The sequence below is a fragment of the Vicia villosa genome, linkage group LG4 (genome assembly GCF_029867415.1).
Source record: "Vicia villosa cultivar HV-30 ecotype Madison, WI linkage group LG4, Vvil1.0, whole genome shotgun sequence".
NCBI classification, from domain to species: domain Eukaryota; kingdom Viridiplantae; phylum Streptophyta; class Magnoliopsida; order Fabales; family Fabaceae; genus Vicia; species Vicia villosa.
In genome coordinates, this window is record NC_081183.1 from 197154215 (window position 1) to 197172099 (window position 17885).

At 36.4% G+C, this 17885-nt stretch overlaps 2 protein-coding genes across 3 annotated transcripts; one reads left to right on the top strand and one right to left on the bottom strand.

The window, feature by feature from the left end:
• Positions 1-72: 72 nt before the first annotated feature.
• LOC131596712 (3-ketoacyl-CoA synthase 11-like) lies at positions 73-2338 on the bottom strand. The gene is made up of 2 exons (XM_058869453.1): positions 2166-2338; positions 73-1841 (listed from the first exon to the last, which is right to left on the bottom strand). The coding sequence occupies exon 2, from the start codon at positions 1833-1835 to the stop codon at positions 297-299; it is 1539 nt and encodes a 512-aa protein (XP_058725436.1). The 5' UTR covers positions 1836-1841; positions 2166-2338; the 3' UTR covers positions 73-296.
• Positions 2339-9679: 7341 nt separating this feature from the next.
• On the top strand, positions 9680-17885 carry LOC131596714 (pentatricopeptide repeat-containing protein At1g76280). 2 transcript variants are annotated; one of them, XM_058869456.1, is made up of 14 exons: positions 9680-9930; positions 10049-10230; positions 10309-10354; positions 10504-10688; positions 10820-10927; positions 11251-11433; positions 12221-12748; positions 13098-13193; positions 13463-13636; positions 14165-14392; positions 15080-15223; positions 15330-15518; positions 16384-16503; positions 16943-17885. In XM_058869456.1, the coding sequence occupies exons 2-14, from the start codon at positions 10150-10152 to the stop codon at positions 17366-17368; spliced, it is 2508 nt and encodes an 835-aa protein (XP_058725439.1). In that variant the 5' UTR covers positions 9680-9930; positions 10049-10149; the 3' UTR covers positions 17369-17885. The 2 variants fall into 2 exon arrangements, with proteins under 2 accessions (XP_058725439.1, XP_058725440.1); XM_058869457.1 differs by lacking the exons at positions 9680-9930; positions 10049-10230; positions 10309-10354 and having other exon boundaries at positions 10568-10705.

A 17885-nucleotide genomic window follows, 5' to 3' on the forward strand; every position in this document is an offset into this window, starting at 1 on the left:
TTGTATGCTAACTACTTTTATGGAATTTCCATTTCAATAGAAAGAATTTGTAACGCTAATGCATAGCTGCAATGGTACCAAGAAAATCATGGATTACATTTCAGACACAATAATACACATAATTACCACAGGGCAATAAATTTATGCAAAACTCAGCATACCACAGGGGAACAAATTTATGCAAAACTCAGCACACCAAAGCTCGTGACTAAATTGAATTAACAAAACCTAACCTTCAAACCCACTTCCACCTAATGTTGATACATACAAAAAATAATAATTTGAAACTGCATCATTTAGATGGCAGAAATTCTTGGAACATCAACCGGAAACTGGTGGATTTCGTCGATCCAAGGGTTCTTCTCTTTTGCAGGATTGATTGTCCTGAGAGCCTTCCATACTGCACTGTTGCACTTGAATCCAGAACCAAATGCTATTTGCCATGTCCTATCTCCTTTCTTTATCCTTCCCTTGGCTTCCGTGTAAGCCAATTCGTACCAAAGGGAACTGCTTGACGTGTTTCCAAAGCGATACAGTGTCATTCTTGACGGCTCCATATGCCATGTAGACAGTTTCAAATTTTTCTCCAGCTCATCCAAAACAGCTCTTCCACCTGCATGAATGCAAAAATGTTCGAAAGCTAGCTTGAAATCCGGAATATAAGGCTTGATCTTCATCTTGAAGAGTTTCTTTCCAACTAAAGTGCCGAAGAACAGCAACTGTTCGGATGTTGGAAGGACAAGAGGTCCGAGGGTGGTGATGTTTGTCTTCAAAGCATCCCCCGCAACTGCCATAAGATCTTTTGATAAAGTTACACCAACTTTGCCATTGTCATCTTCTTCTTGTGTAACACAGCTGAAGCACTTGTCATCCGCACCCTTGTTCGTGCGAACAGTGTGGACCAATCGGTATTTGGATCTTCTCCTATCAGAGGTCTTGTTGGAAAGTAAAATTGCAGCCCCTCCCATACGGAACAGACAATTTGAAACCAGCTTGGATCGATCATTCCCAGGATACCAATTGAGCGTGATGTTCTCCATACTAACAACCAATGCATAGGAGTTGGGATGGACCTGGAGAAGTTCTTCAGCAAGATCAATGGAAACAATCCCTGCACTGCATCCCATCCCACCAAGATTGTAACTCTTTATGTTCCCTCTAAGCTTATAGTGATTTATGATCATTGCGGAAAGCGAAGGAGTTGGACAGAAGAGACTACAATTGACAATGAGAATCCCAATATCCTTAGGCTTAACGGATGTCTTGGAAATGAGCTCATCGATAGCACCAAACATGACAGCCTCGGCTTCTTTCCTAGCTTCTTTCATTGAAGGGTTGGGAGGAATGGTGAGAACAGCTTCGGGAAGGTAAGTGCTTTCTCCGAGTCCAGATCTCTCGAGGATCTTGCGCTGAAAGTCAAGGTTTTCCTCTGTGAAGAAACCACTTGCCCTGGAGTGATCCATAAATATCCTTTTAGTGCATTTGCGAGACTCTTCTGGCTTATAACAGGAGAAATCAACAAGGTAGACTGGCCTAGGACGGGTCATAACATATAGGGTTGATAAAAATACAAGGAGAGTGGAGCAAATAATGACAGAAACGAGATTGTATTGCAGATTTTCCCAAATATCATAGATATCTTTGAGGGAGAAAGTTGATAGCTGAGCAGCAATTAAGACGACAAGTGGTGAAAGAAAGAGGTACATGGCATGAGTGATAAGGTAATGATAGCCAAGCTTGACATACTTCAATTTAACGGATTTTTTGAAGTCGGGAAGGATCCGCGACGATGGCACCAACAAGGGTGTTTCTGCTGCTTTTGATTCTGTCGTCATTTTCCCCTGCTCAATATTTCAATAAATCTGGTTAATTCTTTTGTTTCAATACCAGATTTAAAATCACCATATGTTGTTAAATTTGAAGTCGGGAAGGAAGGATCCGCGTCGATGGCATCAACAAGGGTGTTTCTGCTTGCTTTCGTGGAAGGATCCACGACAGAATCAAACTTGTTCGCGGATCCTTCCCGACTTCAAAAAATCACCACATATGTTGAAATGTGATACAAAATATAGCCATAGAAAAGCACAAGAATATAACGACTTTGTAAAGCTCTAGGGAAACGAAAATAGGTAAAAGAAAATGGAGATCTGAGAGAAAGCACGCACCTGAAGACCGGCCCGGGAAGTGGGTTTCTTTGTTCGCCGCACGAGAAGGAAAGAAGAAGGGTGTTGTTGAATTGTTCGCCGCACAAGAAAAAGAAAGAAATTACCTCTGCTTGCTGTGCTTCGCTGTTTCTTTCTTGTTATTTATTTTTTGTCCGACCCTCCTACTTTTCTAAATTACATTGGAGAATACAAATAATATCACTCTTAAATTAAAGCTCTCTTTAATACTATCAAACTTGAGTTTTTCTATGTCTTTTTCAATAATTCTTTTCAACTTTTAAAAAACATGTGACTTTCATCCTCTGCAATGGCATCAAGTGGGTCAAGCCCCCTCCCGATTGCAGTTGCGAGGGATCGAATCGTGGTTCTCCCTACTAAGTCCAGCGCCAATCACCACTGAACCAACTAACGATTGGTATATCTGAATGATTCTACTCAATCTCAGCTACTTATTTCGATCTAATATACAAAATTATCAATATTAATTAACGCTTAGATGGTTGAGATTTGAGCAGCAGGTGGAGCAGGAGAGAATCATTGAATTCCCATAAAATTCTAATTAAATTAAAAGTCATATTCTATATCATTCAAACACTCTTAGATTTACTAACATATATTTAATTAAATTACATTTTTCTACAATATATATAGTAAATATTTTTATAGAAACATTAACTAATTTTAAAGACTCGTCTAGTTCATTGAGAGGATGAAAGGGAACATGTTCTGTTGTGGAACCAGAAATAGAGATAATCGTAGAAATTGTGGTGAAGCAAAGTTCTCTGAGCACTACCATGATGCAGCACTGTTGATCAAAGGTTGGGATCACGGTGCACCTTGAACCAGAAACATTGATCTTGAATAGATGTCGTTATCCTCCAATACGACATATCAAATGGGGGTACATGCAAGGTTAGCACTCCAACGCCCAAGTCAGCTTATGATTCAATATAGTGGTAGTGAAAATGGATATTAGAGACTGTGTACATGAAAACCCTTTGTGAAGGTATTTATACCTTGGGCTCGATAGAGCATGCTAGATAAATGGGCCTCGTGTAATTAGGCATTTGGTGTAACGCCCCAGACTTCTTTCAGGATTATCAACTGACCCCACAAACCAACACGAGTACCGAAAAGAAGATGCATCTTGTTGGTATAGGTAGTACCCATCAATCCTTATAAGCTTTCCTTCAACCATGCAATCTCATACCTGCACAGCATCAGGATACCTTTCAATTCGATATGGCGACCACCCTTGCCCTCTTCGGCCTCAGGTATTACCTGCGGTGCAACCACCCCTCGCCTTCTACGGCCTCGGGTAGTATATTCGGCCGGCCCCGAACAGTCGTCCTCAAGACTTATCGTGCATTCTAGATGCATGAGGAGTCTTATGGTAGTCTTTGTCGGTCTTTGGGGATGGTTGTTTGAGCGTTTGTTGGCATGTACTGCTTTGGTTTTACCAAAGTGTGATGGGAATGTGAGCATTAAATGTAATTCCATTATTGAAGTGTTTCGTCGTTTTTTCCTGACATGTGACCTGAAAAGGCATGGGGTGATGAGACGCAGCTTATTGTGTACTTAAGTACACTTAAGTTTGGTTGTATTCCTAACGTGAAATATGACCATTGATTTGTCCTTGAGTTTTGCTTTCAATCTGATTCATTCGATTGTCTTTGTCTGTATAAGGTTAAAGAGAAAGTGAAAAAACTTCTTCGTTATCTTGTAGATTAAGTTTCCCTTGTCTCTTTTAAACCTTCGATACTTTGACCCTCTTCTTGTTTTAGCATTTTCGACCTTAAATTTCAAGGTATCTTCTTTTCACCTCAACTTTTTACTCGAGCATTTATTTCACTTTGTTATGATGAATGATAATCCTATTATCGTTGAGAGCAATTCGGAGGGTAGTACTTCTTCATCTTTAAAAAAAGGGAATGGAGTGTGAATCGCATTCCTCCCTTTTTGTTAGTGGAAATTCTAAACCGAAAGTCATTCTTTTGAGTGATGATTCAGAAATGGAAGGGACATATGGAGAATCTCTTTCAGATGAAGCTCCTTCTAAGGATTATTTATAGGCCCTCTTCTCATATGAATTTGAGGGGGGGAAATATCGCTGATAAACTGATGTCTTCCCCTATCTTGATTGAGGAAGAAATAAAGTTTCCCGTCAAAGGAAGGGTTATACTGATATTTTTTCCGACTATACAGATGAACGAATGGTCGCGAGCCTAGCAATTTTAAAATTGCTCATCATTTTGGGTTCCAGGAACAGTCGAGTATTATGCCTTAGGTAAGTCCCCCGATCATTATAAAGTAGACATTTTGACCATGATGGTTTAAGCCAATTTCCTAAGTTAATGAAACAAAAATCATAGGTGATATAAATTCAAGTCACGTGGGAAGTGGGATCTAAAACTATTTTGAAAAACTTGAAAATTTGAGATTTTTTGTGTGTGATTTGAATCACTAAATATCCATGACTCAGAATCAAGCAAAACATAGGCAAAACAGAAAACTTTTTGTATATGTGATTCGAATCACAAATTACATCTGATTCAAATTATGTAACTATGTGATTCGAATCACAAATTACATCTGATTCAAATTATGTAACTATGTGATTCGAATCACAAATTACATTTGATTCAAATTATGTAACTATGTGATTCGAATCACATTTTGTGCATGGCTTGAATCACAAACTTCCTGGTAGCCACTAACTCGTCTGATCCGAAACAAGCTTAACTCATGATTCGGATCATGAACATGTGACTCGAATCACAACCTAATCACAAGAAAATATGTCACTTTCTTTATGATATATTGTTTCACACTAGTTGCTCATTTGAATCAAATCATGAAATGCACCTGACTCGAATCTAACAAACGTTTTCCATCCATTTTTGTGTTAATCTCAAGCACATATAAAATCATTTTATCATCATTTTTCAAGTAATGAATTATAAATGGAAAACATTTTCATTGTGATTTTTGTATAATCAACGCCCTCTCACTTTTGAAAGTTCAAAAACTCTTACAATTGAATTTATTTCTTCTTCAACCTCTAGTTTTGATTTTAGATCTTGATAATGAGATATTTGTAATTTATTGAGGGATACTCCTTCTTAAAACTAATCGTTCTTAAATATTGGGTAAAATTTTCAAGTTTCTTGCAAGATTGAGGTTATTGTCACTGGTATTGACAAATTCCGGTGAAAAGAAAAAAGATTACCTTGGTAGTGTCTTTGTGGAAGGCTACATACAAGTGTTAGCTGGGAATTTCAACGATTAAAGGGAATATTATTGAAAAGAAGAAATTTCGAAGAGAGATGTAACATCTAGCTCATAAAGGATGTTCGAAGTATCAAGCGTTTGAAGAGGTTTTATATTGTCATAGTGTTGTCGAAGAGTGCATCCTCGAAGACAAAGATAAAGACTTGGAATATTTTGGAGCTTTTTAGAGAGTAAGCTTCGACGATCACGTTGGTTGAGTTTGACGCCTCGAACAAAAGAAAATTCAAATTCAAATGGTCTGTCTTATCCAAAAAGGACGGGTGGGGGCCTTAGAGATCGAGTAGCATGCAAACGAAGAACATGGCATTCCATTAGGGTCGAATGAGTATAAATTAGAATCTTGGCGTTAAATTTTAGTGTGTTCAAATATGTACAAAACCTCAATCATACTCAAAGTGTACCAATAAATGAGTGATGAGAAATGTACGTATGAATTACCATTATTTTAATCAAATTACAAGTCTTTTACTAGTTTATCTTTATCTTCATTAAGAGTCTTTTTACTTTCTTTGCCTTTCAAATCGAAACCCTTATCCTTTATGCATTTTATTTTATACCTTTTAAATCATTTCATTTTTTATTCCTAAATTGAACACAACAACCAAAGAATGAACACAACACAAACATAAAAATCTCGAAACCTAGACCATGTCCTAGGATCAATTTAGTCGATTCTGCGAGCAACCTGAATAATAATTATTTTGGAGGACTAGCACTTGTTTACGAATTTCCACCGTAAACAAATTGGCACGCCCAGTGGGACTTGTGTCTAAGTTTCGAGTCACACATTTATTTGTGTTTTCTTGTCTTTTGCATTGTTATTATATTGTTTAACATTGTTATATGAGATTGAGGAGCGGAAAATTAGTCAACACCAACGAAAAAATACCAAAAAGAAAGTACAATAGGAAGATGGTTAATCCTCCCAACAGCAATGCAGAACAAACTCCTCCTCCGATAGGAGGAAGCACGATTGATGCGACCACGACCGATGCCATACCAACTAATCAGGTTACAACGGTCATTCCCACATCAATAGTTTCGACGAAAATTCCTTCTGCAACAGTTTCAATGGCCATACCCTCGAACGCGTAGAGTATACCGAATGTTTCCTCTACAGTGACTCAGGATCAACCTTCGAACCCTAGACCCCCAGGATTTAATGTAAGCAGGCCATTTACACCATGGTTTTCGATCCCTATGCGAGACCCTTCCTATGACATGCCAACATCTTTTATGGAAGACTTACACAAAAGTACATCCATGTATACAAATCCGCTGACTTCGACATTCTCACCATTACAAGGATCTGGTTCTAGTGTCAATAATTTGAATCAAATTTTTCGACTAAAATATGACATATATTTGTTTATAAAATGTGTACCCTCATCATTGATGAGTGCTCCTGGCAGCCCATACCTTGAGAAAATTTTGCTCTTGAGGAAATTCACTACCACCCTAGCATCGTTAGTGGGGAGTGCCACCGCTTCTACCCACTTTGAGACATAATCGACAAACCACCAAGATGTAGTTCTTACCAAATGAAGGTGGAAACAGTCACATGAAGTCTATTCCTAACACGTCAAATAATTCTACTTCTAGCTTACCCTTTTGGGGCATCTGGTTTCGCTTAGAGATGTTTCCTATCCTCTGACATTTGTCACATTCCTTCACGATGCCTTGAGCGTCTTTGGACAGAGTAGGCCAATACAACCCATACTGGAGGACTTTTGTAGCTCTTCTATCTCCACTAAAATGTCCTCCATATTCTTAGTCATGGCAAGCTTTGAGGACATCTCATTGTTCTTCCTCTAGAACACATCTTCGAACCAATTCGTCTATTCCCTTCTTTTACAAGAATGGTTCGTCCCACAAATAAAATCTGCAATCATGCAAAAACATTTTCTTTTTGCTATAGTCAAAATCATCAGGTGTTATTCCACCTACCAAATAATTCGCATAATATGTGAACCATGGAACACCAATCACAGCTAGGATTCGTTCGTCGACAAACTCATCCTTGATTGGGTGTTTCTCCTCAATTTCTTCTATCAGGGACATCCAGGATATGTGATCAGCAACAGTATTCTCACATCTCTTTTTGTCCCAGATTTCCAGATCAAACTCTTGTAGGAGTAATATCCAACTTAGCAACCTCGTTTTTTATTCCCGTTAAGAAAAAAGATATTTCAAAGAAGCATGATCAATATAAACAATTACCTTCGATTGTTGTCCTTAAACCGGTGTTATGCCATAATGCTCCGACCAAACATGGTCTAAATTTCATTATGTTGATTTTGGAGCATTTGGTTCACTATGTCCCATTCCCTACAAAGATCTCCCTTGCTATCACCCAACCATTTCTTCAACGTCGCATGTGCAGATTCGACTCTGTTGCTTATTGTGCAACCCAAATGTCTAATCTGGTCCGTCCAAGTGCATACAACTTTCTCTTCCACCTTTTCAAGGATAGTAGATTCAACGTATTTCAGAAAATTGGGATATTCAACACGCAAGGACCTGAAGTGTACCACATTCTCCATATACAACTCTTCGATACATGAATTTAATATATCTGTCCATTCACCCATTATCTTCTCGACCACAACATCGAGTTTGATGTTGTTTTTGTCTTCATCATTTTTTCTTTGGTGCCAACTGCGGGTTTGAGCTTAGATCTCACATTTTTTGTTATATGATACTAACAAAGTAATGCAGTTGATATCAGAAACACGGTACCAACCGCATTCATAAGGGCATTATCTCGGTCGATAACAATGACACTAGGCATATTTTGTGGATCAATCAACAAAGTCTTGCATATTCCGAATGCCCATGTAACGTTATCTTTTTTCTCAGATTCCAAAAAATCGAATCCAACCGAAAATGTCTTGTTCGTTTAATTTCTAGAAGCGGAAACAAATACTTGTTTGTCTTGTGCTCGAATTAGTTATAAGGATGATTGGAAATGTGTTGAACAACTTGATACTTTTTGGATGAGTCCAAAATATGTCATGAATATTAACATTGCCCTCACAAGCTCTGTACCTTGAAACATGTTGATTATCATCCAAAAGTTTCAAAAGTAGTTGCATTTCCGACCTCAGAACTCTTTTTGGGATGCTCAATTAATAACATTCATTGTATATCTGCCTGATATTTGAAACACTTTCTGGGTTTTTTCATTTCAAATCAGAAAGTATGTTTCTCGGCACAACTTTGATTATCGATAATTCTGAAATAGATTCCTTCTCTTCCGACTTAAGTCGACACACATTTAGATGCCCTTCTAGCCTGGTCTCCAATGAATGATTATGAATACCGCAAGCGACACTAAAACGCCACAAGCTCTTTTCCTGAAATGATTTATTTTTATGTACTACTTTTTATCAAGACCTTATAAATTTGCTCAATTAATTGATTATTTGTGGTACCTAATCGATTAAGTGAGTTAATTTTGCATGTGGACTGTTTTTTTTTAACCATCCTTTGGCGTGTAAAAAGAGGACTTCCATTTCATTTGTTTTCATCTAGAAAATGCGAGACATCTCATTCTCTTTCTCTCTCAACCTCTATCTAAAATGTATTTTTCTCACATATTTTTAGCCATAGTGCTTTGAGAAAGATTCTTGTGTTTAGTGAGGAAGTTATTCTGAAAGAGATATTATTGTAAATTCACCAAGAGTTCAGCTTTCTCTTGAGTGAGTTATTCTTCCTTAGGGAGTGTTTGTTTGAGTTTGGAGCTAAACCTGTTAAAAACTCTTTTTGGAGGATCAGTGTTTTCATTTGGTTCGTAAGCTCTGCCACTTGAGGAAAAACTCTCATTTTAGATTTGTGAAAATAACTAGTGAGAAATCTTCATATTAGTTCTTGAGACCATATTGCTATAAAATATCAGTCGGTTCAAGATTATCCTGGTATAAAATCTCAGTTCAGTTCGTGGTGAACTCGGTATAAAACATAAGTTTAGTTTGGAGTGAGTTTAAGATAAGTTCATATAAAATGTCTATTTGCCTTAGAAATTAACTGCTCCAAACTCTGTTCGTTTTTTAGCGTGAAGACTAACCGCTCTATTCCACCATTTGTTGTTTGGTTAGAAATTATTCTGAAACTTATTTTTTTTTACAATTTTATAAAGGGTTTCGTGAGATTAACTTTCTAAAAGATCTTAAACATTACTCCAACGACACACTATAGCATATGTAGCATATGTTAAAAAAAAACAGAGTGAGTTGGCCAATTGAAACCGGGTCTAGTTTAGGTCCGAACTTGGTTTGAAAAGCATTTATGAGTTAAATCGAAGAAAATGGATAGACCGGATGACCCATTGAACCAGTGACGCACGTGCCCTTTCTCTGTTCCCCAACTTCGCAGTTGATTTCGTTTCTGCCTCGCTCATCCGATCACGCAAGACGCTACGCCGCCGAAACCATCCTTCTTTCTACTGAAAGTATTGTCAATTGCGGCGCCTTAGGTGAGTTTTGGGTTAATGTTCATGAAGTTGATGAAAAAGCTGATAAGTTCTGTTGTGATGTTTCACTTTGAATTTCGACATTTATTTATTTATTTATTTATTTATTTATTATCTGCAGGTATTGCTCGGTTCTCCGTCCGCTCTTCGCATTGCCTCACTCTTAGCCGCCGACGCGGATAGCACCACCCCTGCTTCAAAGTTGTTGGGGAAACTGGAACTATGCATAAGCATGGACTCAGAGCAAGTCTTGCTCTGCGTTCAATTTCCACTTGTAAATCTAAGTGGCATCGTCACCAATATGTATCTCCATCTATCTTATCTTTTTTTCTTTTCATCTTGTTTCTTTTCCCTAAACGCTTCTATTCCCTTTCATTGTAGAAACCTCCAATCAAATTCTATTCATATCACACCACAACAACCACAGGTAATCAATCACACAATACATTCATTGCACACTCTTATCTTTTCACTTCAATATTTGACTTCTACATCTTTTACATCATGTTGCTCGCCTTGTTATGTGCATTTTGTATTTTTATTAAAATAGGGGATGATGACGCATATTAAATGTAGGTCCTGGGTTTATTGAACCTGCAGCAGGATCGTCTATGCAACTGCAAATTATCAAGGCACTCCGCTCCGGTGACAGAAAAAAGGCTTCCCACTTACTTCGGGATTTCGGTCGCAGAAGCCATTCATTATCTGTCAATGATTTTGTTGATATTTTTAAGTACTGTGCACGATCTCCTGATCCAATGGTATGCCAATTGAGACGGTAACCAAAATTTAATATGTTAAAATGTTATCCTCAAAATTCTTTGATCGTGAGTTACAGCGGACTTTATTGTACATGTGAAATTTATTCCTTTTTCCTTTTGAATTGATGCAGTTTGTTATGGAGATCTGGAGATTAATGGAGTTAAAACACATTAACATTAATAACACATGTTCATCTCTTATGACGCGGGCCCTTTGTAAAGGGGCTTACATGGAAGAGGTAAACTACTAGTTGCTGTAATAGTATAATTGAGCTTATAGTTAGTTCCTTTACATTTCTTTCTTTTAGCTTTCTTAATGAAGTGAATGGAAGGGTTGAGGGATTGTTGATATTGGATAGGTCCATTACGTTTTCAAGGAAACTATACCTTAGACAAAAAACTAGTAGATTTTTCTGAAAACACAATTACTTATTGCTATTTTTGTGGTAGGATTGAATTGCATGCAAACCGATATTTCTGAGGCAGTGATTATTAGTGAATACCTTCACTTCAGCTATGGGAATTTTACTTAACTCTTGTCTTCTTATTGTACTTTTTCCAGGCCTTTAGTATCATTGATTTTCTTGGAGAAAATTGGCGTTTCTATCCAGGTCTCCCACTGTACAATAGTATTTTAAGCTCCTGCACAAAAATCCAGAATTTAATTCAAGCAAGAAGATGTTTGGACTTGATGGAAAAGCAATTGGTAGGAAAGAGTGAAGTTACATATACCGCACTTCTCAAGGTGTGCATATAAAAAGTAATATTACTTTTCAAGATCCATATTGTTTATACCTGGACGGTATAATGTTTAACAGATTTTAGGGTCTTTATGGTTTTCATTTTTTTGTTTTTATTTCCTGTTGCAGTTTTAATTACAAAAACTACAAAAAAAGTGAGAACAATTAAAATTTGTTTGCATTGTTTTCTGAGCTAAACTTTGAAAACAATAAAAAATATTCTAAAACCAATGGATCCTTATTAAGTCTCTGAAAGAACTTTTATGTTTATGAATATGCGATTCAATGTGAAATTGCTAAGCACTTGGTCTGGACCAAGATGCGTGTTCTTATGAGTGCTAGTTTCAGAAAGGTCTATTTGCTCCCTTGGTCTTAAAGCCAATTTTCATTACCATGGAATTTATTAAATAAATTGATTATCTATTCATAGGATAGAACAACATCACTGTTATATTTTTTGACTGGACTGTCCATCAGTTTTTCTGCCTTTCTCCTTAGTTTATATTGAGAGGAAGAAGGAAATGAGACTTTGTACTGCCAACTTTTATCTTTGCCGTCTCATTTTTTGTTCTTATTCCAACAATCCATTTGTCCTCTTTAGTGAGCTTAAGATAAGAAATCAGAAAATGAGACTTTATGACTCTTAAATGGTACGGAATCAAGTAATAACACAACGTGATTAATTTATTGCATTAGCTATTTTGTGATAACATGTTTCTATGCTTGAATATATTGTCTTTTTTTTTTATGCTTTTTATGTGACTAGTATTATTTGTCTTGCCTGTTTCTCAGCTTGCAGTTTTGCAGAAAAACTTGCCTGCAGTCCATATAATTTGGCGGGAGTATAGTAAGCTTTATAGTATGAGTATCATTGCTCTGCGTAAATTCATTTGGTCATTTACAAGGTTGGGGGATCTAAAATCTGCGAATAGAACACTAGAACAGTTGGTGGCATTAGCCTCGAGGGGAAACATTTCTATTGCTAGAACAGTTTATGGGAAGTTGTATTCTACTAGATTGGACATCCCTGTTCCTGCAAATGACGGGCTAGGCTCAACCATATTGGACCTGAGGAAGAGCAAACAACATGACTCTTGTATACTCTCTCCTAGTTTGTATTTACCAGACACTATTTCTGCAAGTAAGGAGTTGAAATTTATTTGTATGGATGAGAAAAAAGCTAAGAATCCTGAAATAAATGGGCCGAATGGACGAAAGCACTCACTGCTTATGAAGGTTCTTAGGTGGTCTTTTAATGATATAATACATGGGTGTGCAAAAGAAAAAAACTATATACTTGCTTGGAAGCTTATATTACAGGTAGACATTCAACTAAGCTGTTAATTGTTATTTGTTGTACTCTACGCAATGCTGGATTTGCAGAATTGGTGATTTGCTCTTCCAAGTATTGTAATCAAGAAAGGTTTCTCTACATCTACACTGTTATATCACATTTCAAATGTTCAGAAATCAGACTTCTAAGATTTTCATTATTGAAATCTTCTATTGGTTGATTCTAAATGATGTATGAATATCAATGAAGCCGTGTCTTATTATATTCAGTATAATTGTATTTCATGCATTTATTTAAGTATTAGGGAATTTCATTAATATACTACAACATAAAATTACTGTCTTCTAACATATTGAAGGGCACTTCTCTGTTCAGATGCAAAATCTTGGTTTGCAGCCATCCAGCCATACATATGACGGCATTATTAGAGCAGTTGTTTCTCAAAGAAGTTTTGGGGATGCCATGAGAATGGTGAGTTCTATTACAATGTTGTGTAACTTAGTTCTGCTACCTTTTATTATTTTTTTTGAATTTACTGTTTGAGTAGACCGCTATCAGTTGGAGTTCCACCAGAAATTTCACCCACTCAGTTTTAGTTAAGATAGACACCCTCACCAAGTGAATTGGCATTTGGTTGAGATATATGGTGACACTGAGTTTTATGACCTTGCATCTGTTGATGCCCCTTTTTATAATAGAGTATTTTTCTTGGACTAATACTATTTTCATACATATTGTAGTTAAAAAAAATGCAGCAGGAGAATATGAAGCTATACGATTCAACTCTAGCTACACTTTCAGTTTCTTTGAGCAGAGAACTACAGTTAGACTTGGCCGAATCTTTGCTGAATCAGATTTCTGATTGCTTGTATCCACATCCTTATAATGCTTTGCTGGCATCATGTGATGTACTGGTGAGCTCAATTATTAAACTTCAAAATAAAATCCTGCTTTTTATTACTTAACCTAAAGAATCAAAATAGCTATATTTGATGTGTCATGCCAAGAGAGGATCATAGGGAATGCTAAAATATTTGAGTTTCTGTATACTACTTATATTACTGAATAATCTGGTAGCACAAGGTGAAGCACACTAGAATAGCGATTAATTTACAGAAAAAAGGACACAGGGTAACGCAAACTATTGTATTCCTATGCATATTTCTACAATAAATTTCGGCACTTGGATAATTTTCTACCGCAGTTTAATAAATTAGGACCCATCAAACAAATGAATGTCTTTTTATTACTATTATGTTGTAGGTTACTGTTTGTTTGGCTTGGATTTGTTATAATGACATGCTAAGTTCTCATTCATTTCATCAATAGGCTGCATAGGAAAGCCCCTATTAGGCTGAACAATTGAATTTTATCTCTACCAAAATTCCTCTTATATTTCAGTGCTTATACCGGCTAACATTTTATCCAATCAAAATTTGCAGAATCAACCTGAGCGGGCTGTGCGAGTGTTTGCAAAGATGAGGAAAATAAAACTTTTACCTGATATGAGAACATATGAGCTTCTGTTTTCATTATTTGGTATTGTTAATGCCCCATACGAAGACAGTAATATGTTGTCACAAGTGGATGCTGCCAAAAGAATAAATGCTATAGAAAGGGATATGGCAAATAATGGCTTTCTGCATAGTCATCGTTCATTGAAAAATTTAGTAAGTTCTGTGATGTTTCCATTTTTTGTGTATACTTTAAGGATGATGCAATCTTATGTGGAATTCCTTCTGCTAGAATCTTTGAAGAACTTAAATATGTGCTTGAAAGGAGGGTATTCAATTGAGTAGTCAATAACATGTTCCAGGATGCATATGATTTAAAAAATGTTTTACCATAGTGTGGATTTATTAGACCACTCTCTGTTCCCACAACCACTTACTTATTTGTTTTGAGAGCCAAGTCTTTCCTCCAAATCAACAATTAACAACTTATTTTTTGCTAGAGCGCAATCATGTGCATCATTTGGTCAATGTTGGACCAGCAGTGCTTTGTAGTACTTGATGATGGACCGAAAATGGCCAACATGAGCATAAACTAATTGCTAGAAAAAATTAGAATTTTCCGTGGAAGGGGTGGTATAAAAGAAAAATGAGATTGGGAAACTTGTTTTTTGGCAGAGCACAATCACGTGCATCATTTGATCAATGTTGCTAACCTTATGTTGTATGAAAAAAATGGTGTCGTTGTTGTCATTGTTGGTGTTTATTAATTGCTTATTTTCATCTACTATACAAACACGCCCATCTGCGCCAAAGCACACTAATGAGAGAGACAACTAAAATGCTAATATAGAATGTTTGAGTGCTCACAAAGCTCACTTGGCTATGTCCTTTGGTTCTTTTCAGTTGAAATCCCTTGGAGAAGAGGGGATGATAAGAAAGCTGATCCAATATTTGCATGTGGCAGAAAATCTTTTCATATACAGTAATCCTTCATTGGGAACAGATATCTACAACATAGTGTTGCATTATCTTGTTGAAGCCCAAGAAGTAAGTGGCTCGGACATCATTACTTCTCTATTTTGAGACTAATTGTGTGAAGTGATGTTATTATGCATATCTGTCTGGAATATAATGTTTTCTGCTTGATATATAGAGCCACATGGCAATTCAAATTTTCAAGAAGATGAAGTTGTGTGGCTGCCACCCTGATTCCACTACATACAATATAATGGTCGACTGTTGTAGCGTCATAAGAAGTTATAGATCTGCTTCTTTGTTGATTTCAATGATGATACGGGAAGGGTTTTGTCCAGTGGCTTGTACATATACTGCTCTCATTAAGGTTCTTCCTGTTTAACAGCACATTCAATCATTATGCGTTTGTCAATTTTTTTTGCAGTTTGCTTGATTTATATAGAGTTAATTGTGCAGATTTAAGATTTTATAGTAACTTTTGAACCTCTTAATCCCCTTCCACAAATCTAGTAGCCTACCTGTAGTCACAACTGCATGCATTTAGTATCACATAGCATTCAATATTTAAAACTCTAGACATAAAGTTGAATGGAGTTGGAACATGCAAAACCCTCTAAATCTTTGTGTTATGAATCCTCGCATGTGATTGAGTCATATGTCTCGGTGCAGCAGAATATTTCTCTTGACTTATGGTGAAGGCAAATGCAGACTCATCTCGGACAGAATCTCTTCTCAAACTCAACTTTTTCCGAGAAATAAATCCAGATTGTTCCTTTCAATCCAAGTCTTCCTTTTAAAAAATATTGCAGATAGAAATGTATCCTAATGGATAAAAATTAAAATTACCACAGATAAGGATTTTATTACACTGAATCTTAACAAGATAAAGAAATCATAACTACTACTAACTGATAAGGATTGTTTTATATGTAATCATAACTACTGGCTTCCTGTCCTCCTAACATAACTGCTTGTAACGAACTCATTAACTTGCTATTTTTTCAATTAATGGTTGGTATCTAAACTCTAAAGCATTGGCTTTAAAGGCCATCTCCTTGCTGCTGACTTTGGGCCATTTTTCAAATTGTGTCATAACTGTTCCATGCTCTGAATGTTTCAAAATGACCAGTGTTCATATTGCCATATTTTGATATAAGTGTTTCCTTGAAATCTACTAAATTTATTCTTCGAGCTTTTTGTATCCAACTTTATACTGAACTTGTTTACATCAGATTTTGTTGGAAGATGAGAATTTTAATGAAGCCCTGAATGTTCTGGAAAGAATCAAATTGGATGGCATTCAACTTGATGTACTGCTGTTTAACACATTTCTCCGTCAAGCATGTTACAAGGTATTTCATCTTTTTTGATACTTGCACTTTTTTAGGAGGGGGATAAAAGGTGAAAGAAAGGAAATCCTTTCAAATTTATGTATATAGTTCAGGAGTGTGTAATGCTACAATACAGCCATAAAAGTTTGATATAGGTCAGCCAAAGTCTACCGTGTTTAAAGGGTGGTTTTTGGATAAATGGCATGCACCATTCATCCATCCAAGAGTTAAGTAACAATGCCCGACCATCTAAAAAAAAACTATGGCTATTCTGGTATTTTTCCTAAGAAATTGTAATTGTTAACCATTTAATGTTTGGCTTGGTATTGACTGTGGGGGTACTTTTTCTAATGAAAAATCTATCTGTGCACATATTTACTTGTATTTATGAAGCAAATTTATGAAGCAAATTTAGAATGTCTTTCTATTAAGCGTTTCATATATTTTTTCCATGACTTAGGGAAGGATCGATGTAATTGAGTTTATTGTGGAGTTCATGCACCAAGAAAAAGTTCAGCCTGATCCAACAACATGTGAATATGTCTTCTCTGCATATGTAAACTCAAGTTTTCACAATACAGCAATAGAAGCATTGCAGGTTTTAAGTTTGCGTATGATGTCTGAAGATGGCAACATACTCAAAGAGAGGAAAAATTTTGTGGATGAATTCATCCTTGATGAGGATTTGGCTTCTGAGTCACACATATTTAAATTATTTGAAGATTCAGAAGATGAAGTTGCAATAGGGTTGTTGAATTTAAGATGGTGTGCCATAGTTGGGTTTCCAATATGTGAGTCAGCTGACCAGAGTCTATGGGCTAAAAGACTTGAGTCACGATTCCTAAATAGGCTAGCGTCTGGTTCTAGAAGAGGAGAGCAATTGTGACTTGTGAGCCTCGAGTCTTATGGAGATGCCAAACAGGTTATGTCATCAAGGGTTAGGTTTTTCTCCGGGAAGTCTTCATGAAATGGTTGGGGGTGTTTTCCCGGTTTTCACTATTGGGAAAACGCATTATGCAGACACAATATCATGTCAGCTATTCATTTCTCCAGCTCTGCTCAAGAGTTAAATTTACAAAAAGGAAAATGCTTATGGTTAAGAGAGAAGTTTAACAGGAAACACAATAATCTTAGGTGGTGTGTAACACTTACAAATAATAACCACTAATTATCCCTTCTATGTTGGCTAGAACAAGGTTGGTCAAATGTCCAATTTTTTTGTAACAAATATAGACCTAGGACATGTTTTGATCATTGTGGAAGTTTATTTAGCCCAAATTTGAGCCATTTGCACGAGTTTGGGTCAACCTGATATTCGACCAACTAGAACTAATTTATTGTAAAATATAAATCAGATTGATACTGATTAATTCAATATGTTTATTCCAATTAATTTTTTTTTT

Bases quoted from the DNA above. Each gene is read 5' to 3' on its own strand.
- LOC131596712 (XM_058869453.1), bottom strand. From the start codon at position 1,835: ATGACGACAGAATCAAAAGCAGCAGAAACACCCTTGTTGGTGCCATCG.
- LOC131596714 (XM_058869456.1), top strand. From the start codon at position 10,150: ATGCATAAGCATGGACTCAGAGCAAGTCTTGCTCTGCGTTCAATTTCC. The intron at 10,928-11,250 runs GTAAACTACTAG...TACTTTTTCCAG, and splicing joins AAGGGGCTTACATGGAAGAG to GCCTTTAGTATCATTGATTT. The intron at 12,749-13,097 runs GTAGACATTCAA...TTCTCTGTTCAG, and splicing joins CTTGGAAGCTTATATTACAG to ATGCAAAATCTTGGTTTGCA.